Source organism: Pipistrellus hanaki, assembly GCF_964339955.1.
Source record: "Pipistrellus hanaki genome assembly, chromosome: 3".
Lineage (NCBI taxonomy): Eukaryota > Metazoa > Chordata > Mammalia > Chiroptera > Vespertilionidae > Pipistrellus > Pipistrellus hanaki.
In genome coordinates, this window is record NC_140505.1 from 160,348,804 (window position 1) to 160,375,245 (window position 26,442).

At 38.6% G+C, this 26,442-nt stretch overlaps 1 protein-coding gene across 22 annotated transcripts in view; it reads left to right on the forward strand.

Moving 5' to 3' along the window:
• The window catches only part of C2CD5 (C2 calcium dependent domain containing 5), a 96,024-nt gene extending 84,151 nt beyond the window's left edge, over positions 1-11,873 (forward strand). For 8 of the 22 annotated variants that reach the window (XM_084877174.1, XM_084877182.1, XM_084877180.1 and 5 more), the window contains 5 exons: positions 5,418-5,468; positions 6,331-6,432; positions 7,727-7,917; positions 8,899-9,045; positions 10,557-11,873. In XM_084877174.1, the coding sequence (XP_084733300.1) occupies positions 5,418-5,468; positions 6,331-6,432; positions 7,727-7,917; positions 8,899-9,045; positions 10,557-10,688 (623 nt within the window). In that variant the 3' untranslated portion in view covers positions 10,689-11,873. The remainder of the gene's footprint in view (positions 1-5,417; positions 5,469-6,330; positions 6,433-7,726; positions 7,918-8,898; positions 9,046-10,556) is intronic. The other 14 variants (XM_084877166.1, XM_084877172.1, XM_084877170.1 and 11 more) reach the window with 4 other exon arrangements.
• The last annotated feature ends 14,569 nt before the right edge of the window (positions 11,874-26,442 follow it).

The window sequence follows — 26,442 nt, forward strand, 5'->3', positions numbered from 1 at the left end:
TACTCCATAATTAGGTATCCACATCAGAAGTTTTTTTTTTTTTTTTTATCTTTACTTTTATTGTAGTTTTATAAGAATTAGTTTTTCTTTTTGTTAAATCAAATTTGATTTTAAACAATATCTTAACTTTTTAAATTTAATGACTTCCCTCACATTATTTTAAACTAGCTATTAGAAATATAAATCTATGAAACCTTTAAAATTAGCTTTCATTTTTTTCCTGCCAACTAACGATTCTGAATTCTTACAAGTCTAAATAATTCATTATACTAACTAAATATCTTTATATATTAACAACTCATTGCATGCCTGTTTTCTCTCTCTCTTTAAAATATATTTTGTCCCATTGACCAAATGGTATCAACAGTAGAAAGTTCTCCATATTATTGGTGACCACCACAATCCACAGGAGATTTTGAAAGGGAGAGATACTGAGGGAAAGGAGAATGATTGGAAAATAGAAACTAAAGGGAGGAAAGTGTGTGGAAAACTTAACTCAAAATGGGAAGGAAGGAAGAAAAGAATTGACGGAGAAGTAGGGTTAAGAAATTTTAGCTTCTTTAAGGTAGCTTGAGGACAGTAAAAGCTGGAGTAGGGAACAGTGGAATGTAAAAGAAAAAAAATTAATTAATTGAGTTACTGATGGAAAACAGATTATTTGGAAGAGACGATATGAGGAGGAGTGGGTACCTGCTAATGTTGGCAGGAAAACAATAAAGGGTGATTGAAGGAAAAGCACAAGTGGTTTAGAATGTTGTACACTTTTAGCTGGAAGCTTTAATGACCCAGATAGAGAAGCTACTTAATTGTCTTTGTCCTCTAGCGCAGTGGTCGGCAAACTGCGGCTCGTGAGCCACATGCAGCTCTTTGGCCCCTTGAGTGTGGCTCTTCCATAAAATACCACGTGCGGGTGTGCATGTACAGTGTGATTGAAACTTCATGGCCCATGCGCAGAAGTCGGATTTTGGCTCTCAAAAGAAATTTCAATCGTTGTGCTGTTGATATTTGGCTGTGTTGACTAATGAGTTTGCCTACCACTGCTCTAGTGTATGTATTACCTTTATAATTGAAATTTTTTCCTTATGGACTGTCCAAATTGAAGTTATGTCTTTTTCTATGCCTTAATAGTTTTTAACTATAATATGACCATTTTATTACCAACCCACCAATATTTGAATATAATTATGGACAAAGTTTATGCTGAATGTTCATATACATCCTTTATCTAACTTGGTTATTAATCCAGATTTTATAGCTATATGACTTAGCTAATCAGTGCATTATAGATTGATGGAAATGCCTAATCTGCCAAAGAACTTTTCTGCAGGAATTTTTTCAGTTTTAGTAATTTTCTTAGGTTGACCATGTAAAATTGTCTCATATTTTTTAATTATTAAGAACAAAGATGTTCTGTGAATTCTAATAATACAAAGTGAGTTAGTGGTCAGTATAGAACTTTATCATAGTTAATCAACACCTTTGTCATTGGTATGACAGATTAGGAAAATAAAAAAGCCTTTAGAGGCATTGGAGCATGTATAATTGAGGGAGGAAGAATTCTTGCCACATTTTTTTCTTTGTCATCATTTTGCTCATTTTCACTAAACTGCTCTTAACTTAGGGTAATCCCCCTCCCCACGCCATTAGGGCTTGTTAAATATTGCTGGAACGTACTAGGAGAATAAGAAAGCCATAGGTGCTGGTGTGCGTGCCAGGCTAACTTTCCAGGGTTGTTTATTTGGGGATAATAGAGTTATCACTTACTTGTGCTTTTTAAAACAAAATAATCTTTTTTTGTATTCAGTGGGAAAGGAAATGGTAAGAGAAGTAGGCTGCCATGTGGCTTGATTGAGACTCTCTTTACAGTTAGAATGGGACCTAACCTAAGTGTTTGTCTCAAACTCTTTCACATAGATACACAAATGGCCCACACTAAGCATTAGCCCTCAGCAAAGCCCAAATGACTTTAATAAGATTTATTTTTAATCAAAATTACTAGTTTGTCATTGAGCCAGACAGCTTATATATGTAGTACTTCTCTTCTGAAAAGCCTGTTGCCTGGGAACTCAAGTTGTAATCAGAAGGAGCAGTGTGACAGAGAGCCCGATATTTGAAGTAGTCGAACCAGTGCAAGGTGCTGCCAGGACTAGCTCACCTTAGGCCTTTTTTCGGAGAGAAAAAAATTAAGGTCATAGCTAGCATATTAATAGATGAATCTGCTCTTCTTAAGTGAGATAAATCTTTTCTCTCTCCATTTCCCTTAATACTGTCTCAAATTTTGAAACTGATTTTTTTTCATATTTAATTCAAACACATTAATATTTGAGGGCCAAGAATAAATATTTTCCATTTCTTTTATTTTCCCTCTCCCCTATTCTTTAAAAATTTGATGGGGAAAGTAGTAAATGCACATGGTGGAAAGTTCAAATCCTACCAAAAAATCATATAGTTCAATAAAGCATTCATCTCCCTTCATTGCCCTTCCCAAGAGGCAACTACTACTTTTTAAACATGTTTTTATTGATTTCAAAGAGAGGAAGGGAAAGGGAAAGAGGGATGGAATCATTGATGAGAGAGAAACATTATGGACTGGTTGCCTCCTGCATGCTCTTTTCTGGGAATTGAACTGTGACTTCTGGTTCATAGGTCGATGCTCAATCAGTGAACCACACAGCACAGGCAAGACAACTGCTCTTTAAAAAAAAAAATAAAAAAAATAAAAAAAATAAAAAAAATAAAAAAAATAAAAAAAATAAAAAAAATAAAAAAAATAAAAAAAATAAAAAAATATATATATATAGTGGTGCCTCACACAACGAACTTAATTCGTTCCAGGAGCAAGCTTGTTATGCGAAAAGTTCGTTATGTGAAACGCGTTTTCCCATAACAATACATGTTAAAAAAAATAATTCGTTCTGTAGCATAAAATATGCTAAGATGACATAAAAAAAATATGCTAAGATGACATATTTTTATTTAGATACATCTAAAAACATAATTTTTTTTTAAAAAAACACACATTTTTTTAATTTTAAGACAGACTAAGTAGAGTCTACCGAATCTTGCACATCTTCATCCATTTTCTGCTTTTTGGCCGATGGTTTCATGAAAAACCTGTCCAAAGCTCGCTGTGCGAGGCGTTCGTTATGCGAGGCACCACTGTATATATATAATTGATTTTAGAGAGAGAGGGAGAAACATCCATGAGAGAGTTTGATGCTCTGCTCTGGTCTTGTTCATTAGTTGTTTTTTTTTTATTTCAGAGAGAAAAGTAGAGGGAGATAGAGACAGAAACATAAGTGATAAGAGAATCATTGATCAGCTGCCTTCTGCATGCCCCCTACCCGGGATTGAGCCCACAACCTGGGCATGTGCCCCTGACCGGAATCGAACATGGGACCCTTCACTCCGCAGGCCAACACTATATCCACTGAGCCAAACTGGCAAGGGTTGAGGCAGTTGCTCTTAATAGCTTATTATCTATCTTTGCAAATATATTTTATATTTTCTTTTTCAAAAACAAATTTATACACATCATTGTATACCTTTGTGTTTCCTTTTCACTTGCTAAACTTGGAAATGGGAACAGATACTTTTTTTCCTTATTAAGACCAAGTTCTTTTTTAAAAAATGTGTTTTTATCAATTTTTAGAGAGAAAGAAGGGAGAGGGATAGATAGAAACATAGATGAGAGAGAAACACTATCGACTGCTTGCCTCCTGCACACCTGTACTTGGGATTGAGCCTGCAACCTGGGCATATGCCCTGTCTGGGAATCAAACCATGACCTATTGGTTCCTGGGATAGATAGATGCTCAATTTCTGATCCACACTGGCTGGAAGGGAACAAACACTTTTTACATTTAAATTCTTTCTGTGGACATTTGCTTTTAACATAAATAGTTGCTACTGGGGAATCCCATATTACCCAGATTATATTGAGGTACAGAAGATAATTTCACTTCAGTGATTTTCACTTTTTTTTTTTTTTTTTTTTTTTTAGCTTCCTCCCCTGCCCCTACATTTTAAAAAACTTTCACAGAATTCCTGATTTTTTTTGTAATTCTATGCTCATCAAGGGCATATGAGAACCATGGGACCCTCCTGGGACATGGAAACCCGGGGTAGGTCTCCTGCTGTCCCAGCACTGGGTTTTGCTATGCTGAATTGTCCCTAGAGATCTGGTCAGCCTCAAGATGTCAGCTCTGGCCTTCTTCCTGTAGATTTCATCTCCTGGGCTTCCAGAGTCCAGAGGACTCACCCTGTCTGGATCTGCAGTCTGGGGCCATGATTATCAGGGCATGTCCACAGCATAGCACCCTCACAGGCAATTTGTGGACCCCCCCTAGTGACCCTGTTTGTTTATCAGCTCTCTATTGTAAGAGGAGTGGCACCCATCGCACACTCTCAGTATTAGCTAGTGGTCACTTGACGTATACAAATGGGGAGGAGGGCGTCATGGGAGATGCTTCCATTGTACCCAATTATCAGAAACATTGTGTACAAATCTTACTTTTGGAAAGTGTAAATTTTTTTATTAACTTAAGAATAGTACCAAAAGATTAACTAATTAGGCAGAGACAAAAATGTGTATTTAGTTTATAAATTAAAAAAAACAACTGGCTGACCCAAATAATTCTCAGTGTTTCTTATGGGTTATTTCTACATGACAACACTATTCCTTCAATTATAAAATTCTTTGAAACAAAAATTCAAATGTGTTTGTGTAGCTAGATCCTGAACATTAGGAATAGGTGATTTTTAACATGTCAGAGAAAATTCTGGATGCTATTTGTATGAGGTACCGGAAAGGAAGTGATTGAGATTCCTGGTTATTTCTATGGAGAACAGTCACTTTTTCATTCCACGAAGTCTTGTTACCACCAGAGGACTTTGGTGACAGTAATGTCCTTGAATGAAGGGGTTGGTGGTAAGGGGGAGTATTATGGCTAGTAAGGAGCTTGTGTTTGTCTGTGAGACATCAGTCATTGCCTTGTGTGTAATTTTTAATCTTACTGTCCCTTCCTCACACAAATATTTCCCTTCCATGTTTCATTTCAGATTTTCTTCCCAATTCATTGACCCTTTTCTCTGCTCAGTTTTCTCACATCCTGCTTTCATTCTATTTGTTACTGTGCTTATATTTTCTCATGCCTATAAAGTTTCTGAAACTCTTTTTGTGTTATACTAACAAGTAGTCTTCCTTGGCATGGTATTGATTAACTGAGCTAGTTTTCATATGTCAATAGAAACTGCATTAGGAATCTAAATACTTCTATTTTGGTTTGCTTTTACAATGAAGCCATAAAGATTTCCTCCTCTTCTTCTGGCTTATAGAGAGTACTTACAAACAGCAAAGAAGAGAAACTGGTTTATACTTAGCATCCAAGCTAATGTTGTTCATATTGTCTTATTAGAACACCTGAAGAGTGCAAGTTCTAACTCAGGTATACCAGCTGCACAGAGAGGTGAGTTCGTCTAATCAAATAGTCACCAAGGTGTGAAATTCTAGTGTGGTGGTGCATAAACATACAGACATTGGAAAAATGCACTGGACAGTGGAATTCAGACACCAAAATGTGGCTTTATTGTAGTTAGAATGTGTCTCAAAAACATTAATAAAACTAATATTTTAAAAAATTAAAGCATTTTTATAGTTTTCCAATTTCTAAAAATAAAATGTTAGCCTTTTAATATATATATTTTAGTTCAGTAAAAGCAGAACTTGTTAGATTCACACCTGCCACCCACCCCAGTGTTATGAGAAGCTTTGTTGCCATAAACGTACATGGAAAAGAGATTATGGACAGAAGCGATCCTTTGTCTTTCCTGTTACTCTTGGTAGAAGGAAGATGTTTTAATAAAAGATAAGTCAACTAGTGATTTTTTTCATCTATTCGTCAACATTTGACTCATTATTTTTTGTTCTGATTTTAAAGTAGACATAGGAAGGCAATTATTCACAAAGTTTGGATTGCAAATTAAAGTCCTAAAGTATAAACAGCTTAAACATTGTAAAGAAAAAAGAATGCGGAGAAAGTTAGTGAAAACATGGTATATGGTCCTGATATTTCTGTTAAACCCTACTTCCGTTTTCCCTAAGAGACCACACAACTATGACATCACCAGAAACGCTCAGCCAGCTAACTGAGAAATTGGTTTTGGACAAATCAGTGTCTAAAGCTTGACTCTTTACTGTCTCTCTTATCTGACTTGAAAGGGACCATTCTTTTTCTGTATTACAGTTAAGTTACGTCATCAGAAGGAGTGTTATGACGAGTAAGAGACGTCATACATATTTTTTCTTTTGTTTTCTGTCTGTGTTTCCAGCAACGTCAGTTGATTACAGTTCCTTTGCAGACAGATGCAGCAGCTGGATAGAGCTCATTAAACTGAAAGCTCAGACCATAAGGCGCGGATCAATTAAGACAAGTAGGCGGATGTTTCTACCACATTATGATCTGAGAAGCATACCCCTGATTTCCCAGTGGTGAAGGCTAGACTTTCCCACCCAGTAATAACATTGCGAATCAATCATGTGTTGGAGTGTGAAAGCTGCCAGACTAATGGTCATTTAGCAGAAGTTATTGAAGGGCCTTTAGATTTGTTGATTTTAACTGTAGACTTTTTTTTTTTAATTTCACTTTTTGTGAAAGAATTCTTAAAAGTATATAAATAGATAATATATTCTAGTGGAAGGAAATTGTCAGCTCTCTAATTGAAGAGATACAATTCCAGGACCCAAGGTACTATCTAACATATGGCATGTGTCAGTTTATCAAGTGTGATATCCAGAGGGCTGAAAGAATGAGGTATTTTTAGAAAGAAAGTAAACTCTTATCTGTTAGAATCAAGATCATCAGATGCTCTTTATCTATACTCCATGTGTTTTGGTAGATTCGGAGGTAAATGTATTTGAGTGTCAGAGTTTACAATACATTAATAGGGAAGGAACTATATTTTAGAGGAAAGATCACAGGATATGGAACCTGTTAGATCTGGTTTTGAACCTTAGAAGTGCCATTTTAATAGCTGTGTGGCCTTGGGAAAGTTATTAAACTTCTCTCAGCCTCAGTTTCCTCATGTTGAAAATGGGGATAAAACCTAGGTTGCTGGGTTGTTGTAAGGATTAGGTGTATATATGTGCCTGCTTTATAATAGTTATTTCATAAGTGGTAGCTATTATTATATTTTATAACAATCAACTTTGAGATAGCCAAGGTTATTTCGAAGTTTTTTAAAATTATGAGTTTGATCAAAATGGTTTAGAAAATAAACCTATTACAACTAGTTAACAAGGTTTATCTACAAGTTGACAATGATGAAGTCATCTGAAAAAGTTGGGGAAAAAACTGGGAAATATAACAACTTTCACACTCTTTGTAATAATTTGTTCCCACAGCAGATAATTTTTAATTGCTCTGCCGCTTTTCCCCTTTCTTCACTTTATAACGATCATTGTATGTATAGCTACACCGCATCAACATTTTCTTTTGCAGGAATGCCATTTTCCTTCCAAAAGAATTCCATTCCAGCATTTTCTCTTATGTTTTTCTTTCTCTCTCTCTTTAAATTGCATGCAGTGCATGATAATTTCTCGACTTTCATGACATGGCTTAGCCTCACTGACAGCTGAATGTTGTCACCACTTACTCGGAAACCTTGGGGAGTAATTGAGTTACTAGCATCTGATCTTGGTGTTTTCTCTTCTTTCTTCAATTTTTAGCTGTGACAGTTGAAAAAGCAAGTCCAATGGGTGAAGGAAATTTCCGGAATCGTTCTGTTCCACCTTGTGCAAATTCTACAGTTGGGGTTGTTAAGATGACACCTCTTTCTTTCATTCCTGGAGCAAAAATAACGAAGTATCTTGGGATAATTAACATGTTTTTTATTCGGGAAACCACTTCTCTACGTGAGGTAATTTTATGGATGTTATTTCATTATTTTTGTGAATTTTCTCTGATTGAAGATATTAGTGACAAAACCAAACAAGTTTCAAATATTATCTTTTTTTTTTTTTTTTTTTTTGCCAAATGTAACACACACAGCTTTCCCCCCCCTCCCAATAACCTGTCTGGATTGCTTGTAGATTACATTTACCAAATTTCACACAGTAGTTAGCATTATCACAAGACATGAACAAAACAGATAGAGCCCCTGGCCTGATGGAATTTACAGTCTAGTGAAACTGGAGCATGGTGGACATTAAACAAATAATTATGTAACCATTAGTGATAGTAAGTGATATAAAGAAATATAACAGAGGCCATTAGAAAATATACTGGGGGAACTCACTTTAGATTTAAGGAAGGTATCTCTGAGGAAGTTCCATTTCAGCCAGGACCTAAAGAACTAGATTTGAATTAGCCTGGTAGAAAATTGGGTGATGATCCTTAGAACCTCCAGGAGCAGTATATGTAAAGACCTTGAGGCAGAGGAAGTGCTTAACATTTTTGAGAAACTGATAAAAGATAAACATGACTAGAACGTGGTTCAGAAGGGGAGTTGTGAATAGCAGGGAGGTTTTATTGTTTATATTTATCACTAATATACTCGAAGGAGGGTGGGAACAATTTGATAGAGGGAGATGTTGAAGATGGAGAAACAATTTGAATTCTTGCTCTGCCATTTATTTACTAATCATGTGATCATAGCTAGTCATGGGCACATTACAAATTCTTTGAGCTTCATCATCTGTAAAATAAGGAGAGTAATCCCTATCACATAACTATGTTCAGTAAAGTTTTGTTCATTCGTGCAACAAGTCCTCACAAAGGACATTAAAATAATCCATTATATTAAGATCATTGAAGATGGTGTAATATTTCTTCTTTGCCATTTTATCTACATTTATTTACACAAGTACATCATTTGATTTTCCTGTGCATTATCATGCAGGAAGGAGGAGTCAGTGGTTTTCTCCATGCTTTTGTCGCTGAGGTGTTTGCAATGGTGAGAGCTCATGTTGCTGCGTTAGGAGGGAATGCTGTTGTCTCCTACATCATGAAGCAGTGTGTCTTCATGGAGAACCCAAATAAGAACCAGGTAAGAGGTAGTTAAAGACCTCTGACCGAGAACACGGGAATGTCCCCCTAGGCCTTCCCACCTGCCACGCTCCCCTGCAACAGAGATTTGCTCTTTATAAAGCTCTTTGATGCTCAATGTTTAGAATGTGTTCTAGAGAATATTTATAATAAAAGCCTAAGCGACCGTTATGGTGGACTGACCAGAACGACCAGTCACTGTGATACACACTGACCACCGAGGGCAGCGCTCGATGCAGGAGCTGTCCCCTGGTGGTCAGTGTGCTCAAGGGGAGTGCCGCTCAACCAGAAGCCGGGCTCACAGCTAGCTAGTGCAGCGGTGGTAGCAGGAGCCTCTCCTGCCTCCGCAGCAGCATTAAGGAGCAGCGAGTCCAGCAGTAAGGAAGAAGGGGTCCCGTACCGAGAAAGGGATCCCAGACTGTGAGAGGGCACAGGCCGGGCTAAGGGAAACCCCTCCACCCCCAGTGCATGAATTTCGTGCACTAGGCCTGTAGTATATTGATAACCATGGTCATATAGAGGTCAGATGCAGTTGTCACATTCCAGGTGACCAGCTGCTCCTTAATACTTCTAGAAGTTTTGCTTCTAATTTACTACTTTTTTCTTTTTAATATATATTTTATTGATTTTTTACAGAGAGGAAGGGAGAGGATAGGGAGTTAGAAACATCGATGAGAGAGAAACATCAATCAGCTGCCTACTGCACACCCTCTACAGGGGATGTGCCCGCAACCAAGGTACATGCCCTTGACTGGAATCAAACCCCTCAGTCTGCAGTCTGATACTCTATCCACTGAGCCAAACTGGTTAGGGCATAATTTACTACTTTTTTCATCATCATCTTGGTGGGTCTTTGGTATACAGTGAGGGCTGACTGAGGAGAGTTAAAAATGCCTCCCAAACTGGCGTGGCTCAGTGGTTGAGCAACAGCCTATGAATCAGGAGGTCACAGTTGTATTCCCAGTCTCAGAGCATATGCTTGGGTTGCGGGCTTGATCCCCATTGGGGGAGGGGGAGAGAGGTGTTTCTGTCTTTTTCTCCCTTTCCATTCATCTCTGAAATATACACACACACACACACACACACACACACACACACACACACACATTTAAAAAGCCCTCCTCTAGTTTGGATTATGATGCCATCAGGTTCTCACTGCCATGCTGGTGAAAAGTACATCGTAATGGGGCCACACTGCTTTGTTTTGTTTTTAAACAAGTAATGTAATTATGTTAATGGGGGCTAAAGTGTATTGCTTAGGTTAAATTTTAGAATAGATTTCTTTTATCATTTTTGTTAAGGTAACTCACTTAAGTTAAAGAGTCCTTTAAAAATTAAATGACTATAATGATTATTTCTTTGAGTTTACTTTCTTATGAATTGCCTTATTTTTCTTTGTTCCTTTTTCTAGTGGGATGTCTATTCTCTAATGAATGTGGTACCCCTAATTTAACAGACGAGTATGAGCCTACTGTTGAATTTGTAACTGAACATGTCGCATTGTTCTTACAGGCACAGTGTCTTATAAATGTAAGTGGTGATGCGGTGGTTTTTGTCCGTGAATCTGAATTAGAAGTGGTAACATCTCAGCCGTCTACTGCCAACTGCCAGTCATCATGTCCGGGAGGAGAAGTTACAACTTGAAGTAAATGAGAAAGAAAGAGCTCAGCTGCGTGAAGTTTATCTGTCTCCATCGTTTTCTCATTATCTTCCTGGACTTCTTAAAAAATTGAACTTGACCTGAGATAATTCAAAAAGAACTGATACATTATAAGTAGATTAGATTTGTCTAGAATCTCTTGGAGGCATGAGAGTTTTCTTATCTTGACATTTTGTTTGCCAAGCCTAGATAGACAGGCCCCATGGAATCTTGACCCCTGAGTAAGTTAAGTTTCTCAGAGAACTGTAGATGGACGATATTTGCAATTTATGTTGATTTTTGTAAAATCATAATTCACGAAATTAAATGGGAAGATCTTCAGGAAACTAGGATAGCTGCCCTTGTGTAACTTATAAAAGTTAAGCAACAGGTTCACAAATTGTTAATGAAGTAATAGTCTAATTTGAGGGATGCGTGGGAAAATGGAGAGAAATTTTCAGAAGATGATGTAGGTTTCTCAATGCGTTTTATTTTGATGAGGAATTTGGTCACAACTGAAAGGGACCAGTGCTTCGGCCATCTTTTAAAAAGAAGCTCCAGTTCCACTGCTTGTATCCATATGTCTTAGCTACTGTGAAAGAAGACAGATATCAGTGCCTGTGTCCTTTCATTGAAAGTTTTAATGATATAGCTAAGGAGGGAGGAAAGTGAATTACTATTTAACTTTATAAGTGTCCCATTTCAGTTGGTGCTTAATTTGTCTAGAAGAGGTTTGGCTTCACCAGGGAAGAAAAGGTCAGTGAATTTTGTTGAAATAGTTAAAATATAATTGAGATAATAGGAACATAAAATTATTTTCTAATAAAATAATAATGCACTTCTACCAAATAGAATGTTAGTAATGTATTAGGGACTTTTGATTGTGAGTTAGATTGTATTTGGCATAGAACTTGGAAATGTAACTTGAATGTAAATATGCTGCAAAATGTTGAATGTATGCATAGGGATACTTTTTCTGTCAATGCCAAATACCTGTTTTAAATGAATCTTAGAAAGTACACTCTTCCTTTGCACAATGAAATTTCTTTATAAAACTCATGATTTTGCTCTTCCAGGATAACAAACTGCCCTAAAGATTAGGAGTCATTTTCTTGTTATCACAGGTGTCAATATTTTTCTGTATTTTGTTTATAATTTTATTTTTAAATAAAATGTTTATAAAGATAAACTGGAATATTCCTTAATCTCTTTTTTGCCTCCTGGATACACTACTGTCAATAGTCTGGAGTCATTTGACATTTGATCATATCCATTCATTCCTTCAATCAACAAACATCTGTTATGCATCTACTTTATGCAAAGCCCTGTTCTTAATTTTTTTTGGGGGGGGGCATATATATATATTTTTTTTTTTGGGGGGGGGACACTCTGCGTCTTTGGTAGGTAGATATTCATTCAACAACTATTTAAGAAGGCCTACAAATCCCAGGGCATAGTTTTAGATGGTGAAAAAACATACACCTAAGTTACTGCTCTCATGAAGCTTATTTTCATGAACTACACAAGAAAATAATTTATAAATTGTGGTTTATAGCCCTGTAACGATTGCTAATGTTTATTAATTGCTTACTACATGCCAGGAGATCTAATAAATATATTTTGTGGTAAGCCTTTACAGAAACCCGATGAGGTAGATACTATGGGTAAGCCCCATTTTACAGTTGAGGCAGCGGAGAGTTTATATGATGCATCCAAGACACAATAAGTAGTGGAACCAAGATTCAAGCACCAGCAACCTGACTCTGATACCTACATTATTAAGTGAGAAAATGTTAGGGATAAGCGTAGCTAGGTAGCTTTCCAAAGGAAATAATAATAGTTAAGCTCAGTCTGGAAAAACAGGCAGCTCACTGAAATGGACTATTGCTCATAGTTTTATTCATCCACCCAACTATTTTATAATTGTCTAGTATGTCTAAGAGCCCTTTCTAGGCAGGGGATAATGAGAGAACTGCCACTAATTGAGTACCTGCTTTGTATCCTGTCCTGTGCATACACATTATTCTAATTCTTAAAATATAAAACTAGCTGGGTGGCATTATCTCCATTTTGGTACGAACAGTTGTATACTCCACAGAGGCCCAGGCTGATTTCTAGGAAAGCTGGAGTTTCCTTAGCCACTCAGGGTGTGCAATCAGCTCACAAAGACTGGCTCCTTCCAGAAAAGCTACTGTTACCCGTGTCTCAGGAGCTGCCGTTGTTTCCTTATGTGTGGATCCTCTCGAGAGACATGATCACTTAAAACAGATGTGCTGGGAGGACAAGGCAGCTTACAGTATTTACAGCATACCTCCTTTCATTCTTTCTTCATTGCTGCTCCCAAGGTAAACCACACAATCTCAATACTTTGTTAGGTTTCTACACTCACTGTCCCACTTCCTCCACCTCCTATTCTTTGGTAATCCATGACCCTCTGGCTTCCATCTCCGGAACTGCTCCTGAATTTGAATATGCCAAGGATACAAGTATTGGATTGCAGTGGTGGATATCTGGCAAGATTTTTTATGCATATACATAATTGTTTTATACTTTTTTTTTTTTTTTACAGTTTTTTTATTTTTATTCCTCACTTGTTTTCCATTGATTTTTAGAAGGAGTGGAAGAGAGAAACACCGAAGTGAGAGAGAAAATTGGTTGCCTCCTGCATGGTCCTAACCAAGGTAGGAAGCCTGCAACTGAGATACATGCCCTTAACCGGAATCGTACCTGGGACCCTTCAGTGCACAGCTGATGCTCTATCCACTGAGCAAAACTGGCTAGAGCCATAATTATTTTATAAATGCATAATTGGGATCATACATTTTTAAATAGTTTTATTTTATTACCTTTTTCTCCTTGCCCATTATATGCCTCCCAATCCAATGTTAATAACCTAGTATGTGTTCTTACATATAAACAATCTGCTAATGAGGTATAATGTTTATTCAATAAAAATCTATTTTAAGTGTATGCATCAAGGAGTTTTGACAAATAGATTCGGTCATGTAACCACGGTAACATTTCCATCTCCTCAAGAGAGCTCCCTTGTGTCCTTTGGTAGCCAGCCTACCTCCCCTGCCATGTAAATGGGATCTTGTGCTTGTAATTTCACTTACTCGCAGCGGCTCCCCATCAAATGTGCTACTCTTCATTGTTTCTTATTAGATAAATGTCATCACTACTTAGTCAGTTTTAATTTAAGTCAGATACTGTGGGAGATCCAAAGCCTATATATACTTTTCCCACTACACCATCCAGTCTCACAGAACAAGATGCATAAAAATGAGGAAATAAGAAAATGTATGTTGTGTGAAAGCAACTATTTACAAACACTGTTGTAATTTTTTCTTTTTCTTTTTTTTCCAGGGTGGGATCTTTTTACAGAGTACTTTGAGAATCTGATCTAAGCTCTGGAGCTTTTCTCCAGAAAAATAAGCAAACATATAAAATTTTGCACACTGTTTCAGGAGGTTTATTGAAATCCTTCATTGACCTCAGGTTAAATCAAGTGTAAGATGAATGAAGGGAAATAAGGAACCAGGACAAAGGGGATGTTAGGAATGATTGGGTGGCTCTTTCAGTGACTGAGCCTAACAGGAATCTAGCAGGCAGAGGAGGATCTCTGGGTGTCTGGGACCGTTTGCTGACCTGCCCCTGGGCTTGGTGCTGGTGGTGAAGCCAGCCTTGGTGCACAGCTTGGTTCTTCCCACACACATCCAGGCCCAGCAGAGGCAGCCAAACACTGTGGATTTCTTTGTAGCTACAAACAGGTTGCCCAAGGCCAGGCACAGGCAGTGTGTGACATTGACTTGCACCAGACTCCTACCCAAAAGGCCCCAGAAGAGACACACCCAGTGGCCAGCATCAAACAACATCAGAGCAGGATCCAATTAGTTTCACAAAGCAGCATATCCAAAGAAAGATCTACAATAGTTGGGCAGCAGACCCTGCTGCGGCAAATTTCACTTCATGTGGTCAGCACCTACACAGCAGCTTGTATATGTGGTCAGGGTCAATTCTCACCATCAACCAGCCTGAGGGTCAATCCCACACAAAGGGGCCAATAGCAATCAAGACTTAGTTATAACAGGAGGTCTCAAACCACACAAGGGACATTCCTGGAGCACCCAGCTAGGTAATCAAGGAGACTGTGCCACTGGGTTCTATAGGATGCTTATTACATAAGGTCATCCTACAAAGACTGGGAGATATGCCTAATACATAGAAACAAACACAAAGAGGCAGCCAGAATGTGTAGACAAAGAAATATGCCCCAAGTGGGGGGGTGGGGGGGAGGAGAAATCTCACAAGAAAAGAAATAAAAAGGAGCTAAATAAAACGGAGGTAAGCAATTTACTAGATATAAAGTTCAAAAATATGTTTATAACAATGCTGAAGAAACTTAGAATTTCAACAGCATGAAAAATGACATAGAAAAATGACATAAAAAAAGAACATGTCAGAAATGAAGAATTCAATCTCTGGAATGAATACACTAGAAGGAATAAACAGTATGTTGGTTGAAGCAGGGGATCAAATCAGTAATTTGGAAGACAAGTTAGCAGGGAAAACCCAATCAGGGAAGCAAAAGTTAAAGGATATGTGGGACAACATGAAGCTTAACAATATCTGCATTGCAAGGATACCAGAAGGAGAAGAGAGGGAGCAAGGGATCGAAAACCTAATTGAAGAAATAATGGCTAAAAACTCCTTAACCTGATAAAAGAAAAAAGACATGCAAGTTCAGGAAGTGCAGAGTCCCAAACAAGATGAACCCAACGAAGTCCACACCAAGACACACAATAATTAAAATGGCAAAGGTCAAAGACAAAGAATCTTAAAGCTGCAAGAGAAAGATAGTTAATTACCTCTAAGGGAGCTCCCATAAAACTGTCAGCTGATTTCTCAATAGAAACATTTTAGGCCAGATGGAATTGGCAAGAAATATTCAAAGTGATGAAAAGCAAAGACCTACAACCAAGACTATTTTACCCAGTAAAGCTATCATTTATCATTGAAGAAGAAATAAAGACCTTTCCGGACAATAAAAAGCAAAAAAAGTTCATTCCACAAAACCAGTATTATAAGAAATGTTAAAGGTCTTCTTGAAGAAGGAGAAGAAGGAAGAGGAAAAGGAGGAAAAAGAGGAGGAGAAGGAGGAAGTGGGGGAGAAGGAGAAAAAGAAGAAAACAGAACATAGTTAGAAGAATAACATGGCAATAAATACCTATCAATAATCATTTTAGATTTAAATGGCTTAAATGCTTCAATTCAAAAACATAGGGTTGCTGAATGGATAAGAAAACAATATATATATATATATATATATATATATATATATATATATATATGCTCTCTACAAGAGACCCACCTCAGAATGAAAGATTACAAAGACTGAAAATAAAGGGATGTCCCTGGCTGGGTGGTTCAGTTCGTTGAAGTGTCATCCTATACACCAAAAGCAAGAGACAAAGAAGAACATTATATAAAAGTGGAGGCCCAGTGCACAAAATTTGTGCATGGGGGGGAGGGTCCCCTCAGCCCAGCCTGCACCCTCTCCAATTCAGGACCCCTCAGACAACCCTCTCACAATCCAGGACTGCTGGCTCCTAACCACTCACCTGCCTACCTGCCTGATCACCCCTAACTGCCTCCCACGCCGGCTGGGTTATCCCTAACAGCCCCCCCACTGCCGACCTGGTTGCCCCTCACTGCCCCTCCCCTCCGACAACCTGGTTACCCCTCATTGCGCCCCCCCCCCCCCCCCCCCCCCCCCCCCCCCGCAGCCAGCCTGGTTGCCCCACGCTGTTCAGTCATTGCATGAGGGTGTCACAACCAGTTTGCATATTCCTATATTATTAGTATAGATTCTTATACATTTAAATTCTAGAGATATATCAAGTTACAATATAGTTATGCTATTTATTATGCCATTGAATATGAAATATTTCCATAAACTCTGGATACAAGTACAGTCTTACTATTTAATTTTTTCAATTTTTTAAATACCCACTTTACTGATTTAGTAGAAATCCAAATCTCCTTCCTTTGAGGTTATCTACATTTAGGATTGTCCATGAACTCTAGGGGCTCCATGCAGTCCTCAGAAGTTAAGTTCAGCTTCCACAACCATGCTATGACAACACAGGAACCTCTTTGATACACCATTGCATTTGCTTCCCACTGCCACATGGTGTCGCTGTTGGAATGGGTTCCACACAGTAGAAGAGAAGATGCTGGTCTTCAGCAATTATGACCCCACACTGACCATGACTCATACAGGTTTTCAGGATTTTTTTAGCAGGTAGACTTATTTTCTCCCTGCCTACTTCATCCAACAAAGCCTGGCAAGTTCAGGTCCTAGTACTCAACTTAACCGTCGATTGAATTGTGATGAAAATAAAATTCTAGTTTTTCCATCTAAATTTTAGAATAGCTTATTCATTTTTATATGAAAACCTGCTGGTATACATACATTTTTAAAAATTGAGATTGTGTTGAATCTGTAGATAAATTTAGGGAGCATTCACACCTTAATATTGAGTCTTCCAAACCACGAATATGCTTCTCTATTTATGACTTGCTTGATTTATCTCATGAATATTTTTGTTTTCATTACACAAATCTTGAAAACTTTTTTGAGGGGGTACTTTATACCTAAGTACTTCATGTTTTTTGGTCCTATTATAAATGGGTACTGTTTTAATTTCCAGTAGCTATTAATTTTTAGTGTATACAAATGCAACTGATTTTTCACATCGATCTTGTGTTCTGTAGCCACATATCGATTCCGGTCAATTTCCTTTGGTGATTTGGGAGGGGTCTTATGTAGACAATCATTGTCATGATTGTGCATAGTTATGGTTTTATTTCTTCCTTTACAATCTGAATGACTTTAATTTTTCCTTACTAAATTAGCTCTATTAATGATTACCATATTGAACTATCAAATGCAATGTAGAGTAGTAGGAGTGGACTTCCTAGTTTTGTTCCAGATCTCAAGGGGAAGGCATTCAGCCAGCCTTTCATTATTAAATATGATGTTATCTGTGGGTTTTTCAAAGAAGCTCTAGGTGATTGTATAATTCTTGACTCACCACTACATACATATATATATATATATATATATATATATATATATACACACATATACATATATTTATACCTGGAAAATCCCTAAATGTTTGAAAACTATGCAACATTCTTTTAAGTACACCATTATAAAAGAGGAGATGAAAGCTGAAGCATCAATTCATAATGGGTGGAAGGAGGTGGGAAACAGCTGGGTTTAGCAGACTGATTATTGTTTGTCCTCTTGGGCATTTTCCATAAAGGCCTTTCATATCTCTTCTCATGTTCCAGAGGCATGAACATAAGCAAGGGATTGCCACTTAATGGTCCCAACTAGAGACCAATTTTCTCTAATACTGAATAGCATGGAATAGGTATTACCTTACTCTCAAATTTCAGTTCTTAAACTATTAATAACATATTTGCATTGCTTTTATATTGCTTCAGCTGATCTGTGCATGTTGAGAAGTGTCTTTTCACCTCCAGCAGAGTGGTTGTACATTATAAGGGCACAGTAAATATTTATTACAGATAAAATGAATAAATGCCTTATTTCTTCCTTAAAAAACTCAAAATGCTGTTGGTTTGGGCCCAAGATAAGCTTTTAAATATAAATCTGTTTAAGCTGAAAACCAGTTAATTCCTCTTAGTGTTTGTGTCCCTAATAGCTTATCACCACTTTAGTACCATAAGTTTTAATCTCTTTCAGGAGTTACCTTGTATGTCTTTTTTATTAACATTTTATTATTCTTTAATTCCAACATTTTAGGATGTATTTGAATGTCATTACTCCTTTCACAGGCTTGTTTTTGGAATCTCAACCTGGTATCTTAAAATTGGTCACTGGCCAAGAACCTTTAGATAATCCTAAGAATATAAAAACCCAGGGTTCATAACAACCAATTGAAGGCTCGACTAAACACCGGAAGTCAGTCCTGCCACCCAGCACTGTCTGCTGCCAGAGAGGGTGCAGTGACCCACCCAGCACTGACTGCCTAGGGGGCTGTGGATCCGGAGAGAGGCCTGGAGAGAGAGGCAGGGTCTGAGCTGCAGCCTCGGTGGCAACTGTTGATCAGCCATTGACTCTCTCTTTCTCTCCAGGCTTTACCAGCAGCCTCGCCTCTGTTTCTCTCTGGGCCTCTGAGGGGGCTGCTGATCAGCCTCACCTCTCTGATCAGGCTTGGAGAAAGGCCTGGAGACACTGACTGGCATAGAAACTGTTCAATCAGAACTAAATCTGGGTGAACTGTGAGGAGCCAATGGCTGCCTAGGAGGCGGGGCTTTTGATGCTGATTGGCATAGAAACCGACCAATCAGAACCAAATTGGCCGACAGGGAGGGCAGTTGGGGGTGAGATCAGGCTGGCAGGGGAGAACAGTTAGGGGCAATCACGCAGGCAGGCAGAGAGGATAGGGATGATTAGGCAGGCAGATGGAGGGGTTAGGGGCAATCAGGCAGGCAGGCAGAGGCAGTTAGGGGCATCAGGCAGGCAGGTGAGTGGTTAGGAGCCAGCAGTCCCAGGGCTGAGGCAACCCCCCCTCCTTGCATGAATTTCATGCACTGGGCCACTAGTATATATTATAAAAGGCCTGTGGCCCTAACACCATAATAGTGTGGGTGGGCAGGGCTGTGCGATTTCGCATGCTGGGCTTCTGGTTGTTGTTGTTGTTTTTTTTTTTTAATATATTTTATTTATTTTTTACAGAGAGGAAGGGAGAAGGATAGAGAGCTAGAAACATTGATGAGAGAGAGTCAGTTGCCTTTTGCACACCCCCTACGGGGGATGTGCCTGCAACCAATGTACATGCCCTTGACTGGAGTCGAACCTGGGATCTTTCAGTCCACAGACCTACGCTCTATCCACTGAGCTAAACTGGTTTCAGCTCTAGTTCTTTTATATACACCCTGGTTTTAATACTTGCTATCTAAACAATAATTAATCAGGAAAATAATAAAAAGCCAGTTAGATCAATTATCTGTTCAGTCAAATTCAAAATTGATACCTTCAGTTCTGATAGTGGTTTTCTCTAACGTAAAGCTTTGGCAACAGTTTTGATGAGTAAAAATGTGGACCTTGTCTACTTGCCTTCTTTCTCTCCTCCTTTCTTCTTTCTCTCCTCCTCCTCCTCCTCCTCCTTTCCTCCTCTTCCTCTTCCTCTTCTCCTCCTCCTCCTCCTCCTCCTTCTCCTCCTCCTCCTGCTTCTGCTTGCATTTCACAGGCTTTTTAAGATTTATCCTCTCAATGTCACTTATTGCATCTAAAGTTGAATGTGTTTTGTTGCATAAAATACCACCTAAGATAGTTATGTTTCCTCTTAAAATGACCAGATAAAGGAGTAGTTTGTTCTAAAGTCCACATTCACTTTGAAATAAAAAAACTGTGCCACCAGTGTGAAATGAAGAACTGTGAATAGGCTTTGGCACAATAATGATATCACCAGGCTGTGGAGATGTGTTGGCCAGAGCTAGTATTCAGGAGACTCTTCTAGTCTTGGCTCTTGCACCCATCTAGTAATATTACTTCTTCAGCTTAAAATCACCTCCAGTAAGTGAGAAACCTGATACTCAAATGAAGCCACTCAGTCCTCACTGCCACCTTATCTTATTCTAATTCCCTACACAGCTCTTATCATTTACTACTTTATAATTTGTTTGTTTCTTTTGATTACTCCTCTAGAACTTAAGCTTTAGAGACTATACCCATCTTTTTAAGAAAATATATTTTATTGATTTTTTTACAGAGAGGAAGGGAAAGGGATAGAGAGTTAGAAATCCAGATTAGAGAGAAACATCGATCAGCTGCCTCCTGCACACCCCCTACATGCCCTTGACCAGAATTGAACCTGGGACCCTTCAGTTCACAGGCCGGCGCTATCCACTGAGCCAAACCGGTTAGGGCTATCCATCTTTTTTCATTGCTCAATATCCAATATTTAGAAGAGAGGAGGAATGCACCATATCACATGGAATCCAAGATGACATCAACTGTAGTATACACCATCAACTCATGTACATATTAAAATTGTAAACGCCACCATTTAAACTATGGGACAATGCCTTCTTGTCACTTTAGACTTTTTATTTATGGAAGAGCTCTTTAGGTTCCTTTAGAAAGGACATGGATTTATCATTTATCTTACTGTGCACCCTAAAAATGAGAATATAAGCAAAATAGAATGGTTAAGCAATTCACGAAACAACTTTTCACTCGGAGTCCAACTCTTCAGTATCAATTTCCAGTGAAAAGTTGCCAATAAACACCATTTTCCGCACAGTCCCATCAAGAGTGTTGGTGAAGCAATATTTCTTAAAAGATTGCCCCATTTTTGTCTTTGAGACCCCCCTGCTCCCCCCGCCCCCCTCCGCTCCCCCCTCCCCTCCAGATAGTGACATTTTCTCTGCAGGTTTTGATGTGCATGGGCGGTCAATGCCTGGCCGACAGCAATTCTAAGGCTCACCCTGATTTCAGAGATGTCAAAATGTGAAAAATTACACATCTTAAAGTCACAAAAAATAGGGTTGTAGGGACTCAATAAATAAATAATTTTTGAATGCTTAAACAAATGGCTGTTGTCAATGCTCTGTGTCCTTAGGCAAGCCATTTTATTCCTTGAGCTTTATTTTTCTCATTTAGAAAACTAAGATGTTAGACTAGAGCCCTCTAAAATCCTTACTGCTAAAAACAAAACAAAACAAAACATTGTAGGTATTTGGTAAGTAGCTGAAGCTGTATAAACGCTAGGCAATAGACTTTTAGAGAACTATTACAAAATAACCTGTCCAATCTGCTCTTCAAGGGTCCAGGGTTCCAAGTCAAACAGTAAGAATACCCGCAGCTGTCCTTTCAGATAATTGAAGAGAGGTGCAAGAGCTCAGCTCAGAAGATGTAAGTTATGTGACGTGTGGAGATTTTCGTCACATGACCGGCCCCATTCTCTACTGGGTTGAATCTGATTAGTATAGATCCCACACAGCACTGCCATTAGAGAGAGAAAAATTAATCAATGAGAGAGTTTACAAATAGGAAGGAATGTATGCTTAACTTTCCATTATGCTATATGACTCAGTTCCCAGGAAGTAGGGAAGGGATCACCTCTGAACTCTTTTCCCAAGTGAGGAAATATTTGGAGGCACCAAGCCGAGGCCAGACACCTGTTTGAAGTCACTGTGGCCTCACTAGCCAACATCTGGCCTGGCTACAGATGAGTCTGTGGGCAGAAGTTATACATTCTTAGTTGGCAAGTAAGATCTGTCTATACACAGCCCTCAGGGTCCTGTATCTCTAGATGTGGCTGAGTTCCCACTTTGTACATACAGAATTGTTTGTTTATAAGGCTGAAGTAAACCTCTATGAATTTGGGGAGCACTCCCACAATCCACCATATGACGCGTGTAAGTACACACCATTCAGCTAAAGATGGCTAAAGGCCCTGCCCAAGGTGGCTACCTACACCAGCTAATCTCTGTGGCCTGAAACTTGTGATACATCTCACTGTGTTTCAAAAGGTCTGATCTTGGAGACCATGATTTCTCACACATCAGTGAAAAGAGATGAACTAGAATAAGAAAAATTGGAATTGGTTTCTACTGCTTCTTCTGATAGTACCTGACTCTAGTATAATTAATTGCTGCCTGTCTGTTTCTTCCCTTCAGTTATGAGATATTTCCCCAGAGAGCTGAGGAAGAGCAATGGAGTACAATATTAACTAAAATCATCACATACACTTCCTTTTAAAAAATATTTTATTGATATTTTTTACAGAGAAGAAGGGAGAGTTAGAAATATCGATGAGAGAGAAATATTGATCAGCTGCCTCCTGCACACCCCCTACTAGGGATGTGCACACAACCAAGGTACATGCCCTTGACCAGAATTGAACCCGGGACCCTTCAGTCAGCAGGCCAACACTCTATCCACTGAGCCAAACCAGTTTCCTTTTTAAAAACCCATATTGGATCGAGTAAGTTATCATGGTTTGATGCCTCTGGAATCATCCTATTTAGTTACATGACACAGGGAGAATTGTCTTAAACTTCCCTCACAGACTCCTTTGAATACTTGGCATGATGCTAAGGTTTCACACTGGTGTGGGAATCTTCTCTCCACAGCGTAACTTAAATTTCTACTTCTAGGTCAGAGTCAAAGGAGAACGAGAAAGCAGTTCATTTCAAGATTTAACCACCACCATATCCTGCCAATTATGAATGCATTACATTTACTAAAAATTGCTAAGTACCCTGCCACTTTTTTGTTAATGTAATAATCAAAGATAGTTATTGGCATTTTTGCAGCCACTGAAAATGCCATACAATTATATAGAGAATATATTTTTCTCATTTGAAACAGCAAAGCCCAGAGGTTCAGAATAATGGCCGAGCTCTTCCAGATATATTTATTATTCATTATAAATTAGAACCCTACATTATGAAAAACTAATTACCTGTCATAGTTCCAGAATCCTACATTATGGAAAACGAATCACCTGTCACATTTTAAACCACATGTATGCTATTTTATATTAGGAGCATTTGGAACAATCTTTCACTCCTGGTCAACTGTTGTTTTAATAGTAAAGGTATTGAACATTTTTGGGTAAAGCTTAAAATATAAGAAAAATAACACATTAGTGAAATTTGACTAACAAAAGATTTGACACAACTCATTGTTAGATGCATGATAAACAAGTAAAATGGAAGATGGATACAAGATTTATGTTCTGCCCTGGTCGGTTTGGCTCAGTGGATAGAGTGTTGCTCTGAGGATGGAAAGGTCCTTGATTCCAGTCAAGGGCACGTACCTCGGTTGCAGGCTTGATCCCTGGCCCTAATCGGGGGTGAATGCAGGAGGCAACCAATCAATGCATCTTTCTCATCATTGATGTCTATCTATCTATCTATCTATCTATCTATCTATCCATTTCTCTCTCTCTCTCTCTCTCTCTCTCTCTCTCTCTCTCTCTCTTTCTCTCTCTCTCTCTCCCTTTCTCTCTGAAATTAATAAAAATATATTTAAAATATAAAAATTAAAAGATTTGTGTTCTGGGTGAATTGTTAAAATGTGTTTTTATTGCTTATGATTCTGCGTAGATTAGACCTGAAATGGAGGTGATGTGTCTCCTGAGAACATGAAAGCCACCTCTTACCAGTTGCAGGTGACACTTAGCGAGGATTGGATGGAATGCTTTTGCCAGGTGCCCTTCTTCCCATCTAAGGAAGTTTCCCAAAGGATAATGGATGGAATTATAAGCCTGGAGGAGGCTGTTAGGTCATCCAGACCAATCTTCTGTCCATTCCGTTCACCCTATGCTACAGGTTTTAGGCAAAGATGGTTAAATCTAGTCTCAAATATAAATGTTCAAAACTCTGAGAAATCCTAAAATGTTATCATATACAGAATATAGCAAAAAGTTAAATAACAACAACAAAAAAAGTGGGAACAATTATAATAGTGACATCTAGAACACAGAGCTGCTACAGTCAAGCTCTCTCCATTAACCCCATCACTCTGCATTGATGTCTCATTTAGGATGCAGTTAAAACTCTGCAATATTCTGTAAGAATTGTCCCCTGACACCTTCTCTGACATCAGCTCCTACCGCTCTCCTCCCATATTTCCTGCTTCCTCTGCTTCAACTACCAAAGGTCCCTCGCAAAATAATTATTTAATAAATATTTATACAAGTCTACAAAAATGGAAAAGTTTTATATATGTATACATAAAATATGTTTATATGCACTTATATGTATGTTATTATTTAAACAGAGATGCTTTATAGTTTTCAAAGTACCTTTACTCTTTTCCTTTGATTTCTATCTTCTTTCCAGAAACTTTACACCAGTTTCTATTAGTTTTTTTTTAAAAACTCCCATATTCTTTTTTTAAATTAATCCTCACCCGAGGACATTTTTTTTTCATTGACTTTTAGAGAGAGTGGAAGGGAAAGGGAGAGAGAGGAAGACATTTATGTGAGACAGGCACATCAGTTGGTTGCCTCCTGCACTAGCCCTGATGGAGGCCTGGGATTGAGCCTTCAATAGAGGTACGTGCCCTTGACCAGAACCTGGGACCCTTCAGTCCGTGGGCCAATGCTCTGTCTGCTGAGCCAAGTCAGCTAGGAATCCCATATTCTTTTTTTCCCACTTTTTCTTTTTAATACTCACCTGAGGGTATTTCCATTGATTTTTTTTTTTTTTTTTTTTTTAGAGAGAATGGAAGAGAGAGGGAGAGAAATATTGATGTGAGAGACACACATCAATTGGTTGCCTCCTGCACATGTCCCAACCAAAGCCTGGGTCAGGGAGAAGCCTGCAACCTAGGTTTGTGCCTTTGACGGGGATCAAAACCAGGACCCTTTGGTCTGCAGTCTGATGCTTTATCCACTGAGTCAAACTGGCTAGGCTAGGGTTCCCATATTCTTGATATTAGATTATTGGGACATTAGCAGTTGGTAGAAGTAATTACGAGTCAATCAATGTGGCTTGTTGGAGGCCTCGAAAAAAAAATTAATGGGTACAAAATGAGGTGGGAAAGGTGTGTTTATTGCTGTCAGAAAAGATAGAAAAGTCAGTGGCACCATTTAGCCTGAAAGTGAGAATTTCAGCGCCATCCTTCTGAAAGCAAGGTAACAGTGCACAGAGTGACTCAGCCAAGATTCAATTAGTGTAAGGTAAAGAAGCTGTGTCTGGGGAAACCTGGTGAATCACTGATAACATCTTCAAAATGTCACACATCCTTAGATTGGAAAATCTGTGATATCTTTACGTCTCCTTGTACGAAGGCGGTGTGGCAGCACAGTCTATCACACACCGCTGAATGAGATCAGAAAACCCAGGCTGCTGTGCCGTCAACAGGAAGAATAATTAACCTGTGTGCTCAGATTCTGTTTGTGCTTCTCCCATGAGTGGAAGTCACTTTCTGGGTCGAATGGAAACAACCGCACCTGCCTCATCCTTGCTCCAGTCCCAGCCCCTGTGGGAGCTGGGTACTGACCACAGGGGCTGTGCTCCCATGCTCAGCACGAGCTTTCCCTTCTTCACTGGGGATATGGCAAAACACCAACAGAAAGTACTCCCGTGCATTTTACGTTTCTCTCATGTTGAGGTATGCAAGTAAATGGTTTGGTTTAAGAGCCAGATCACTGAAGAATGTCTAATGAAGGGACTATAAGTAAACAGGAGGTGATACACCCTCCTCACTCTCCCACTAAGTTTTAAAAAACGTATTTGCCTGGCTCAATAACAGGACTAATCTGCCGTGAGTTATTGTATGGCAGGTTTTATTTCCCAGCATGGACTCTATAATATTTCTGGTTCTGCATGCTCTTTCCCTACCAAGAAGTGAAGTATTTCTTTTCCACTTAAAATTAGAAATAGAATCAAAGGAATAAAGAAAGAAGAGAAAAGAACTTTTAAAAATACATTACAAAGAGGTGATAGAGTCAGTTCTTACCCCCTCCCACATGCCCACTTTTTCTCTCAATATTCAGCCTTGGAATCAAGGCACCATGTTTTGAAGACCCTCAAATGGGCCATCTAAAGAGAACATAAAAAAAAGGCCACCATCCCCGGACAGCCAGCATAACTCCCAGATACAGGAATTGATATCAGACCTCAGTTTGTTATGCAGTAATTGATAGTAGAGATTCATGCTCTCTGTTCATTTTGGAAGCTTGCCATAGCTAAATTCTA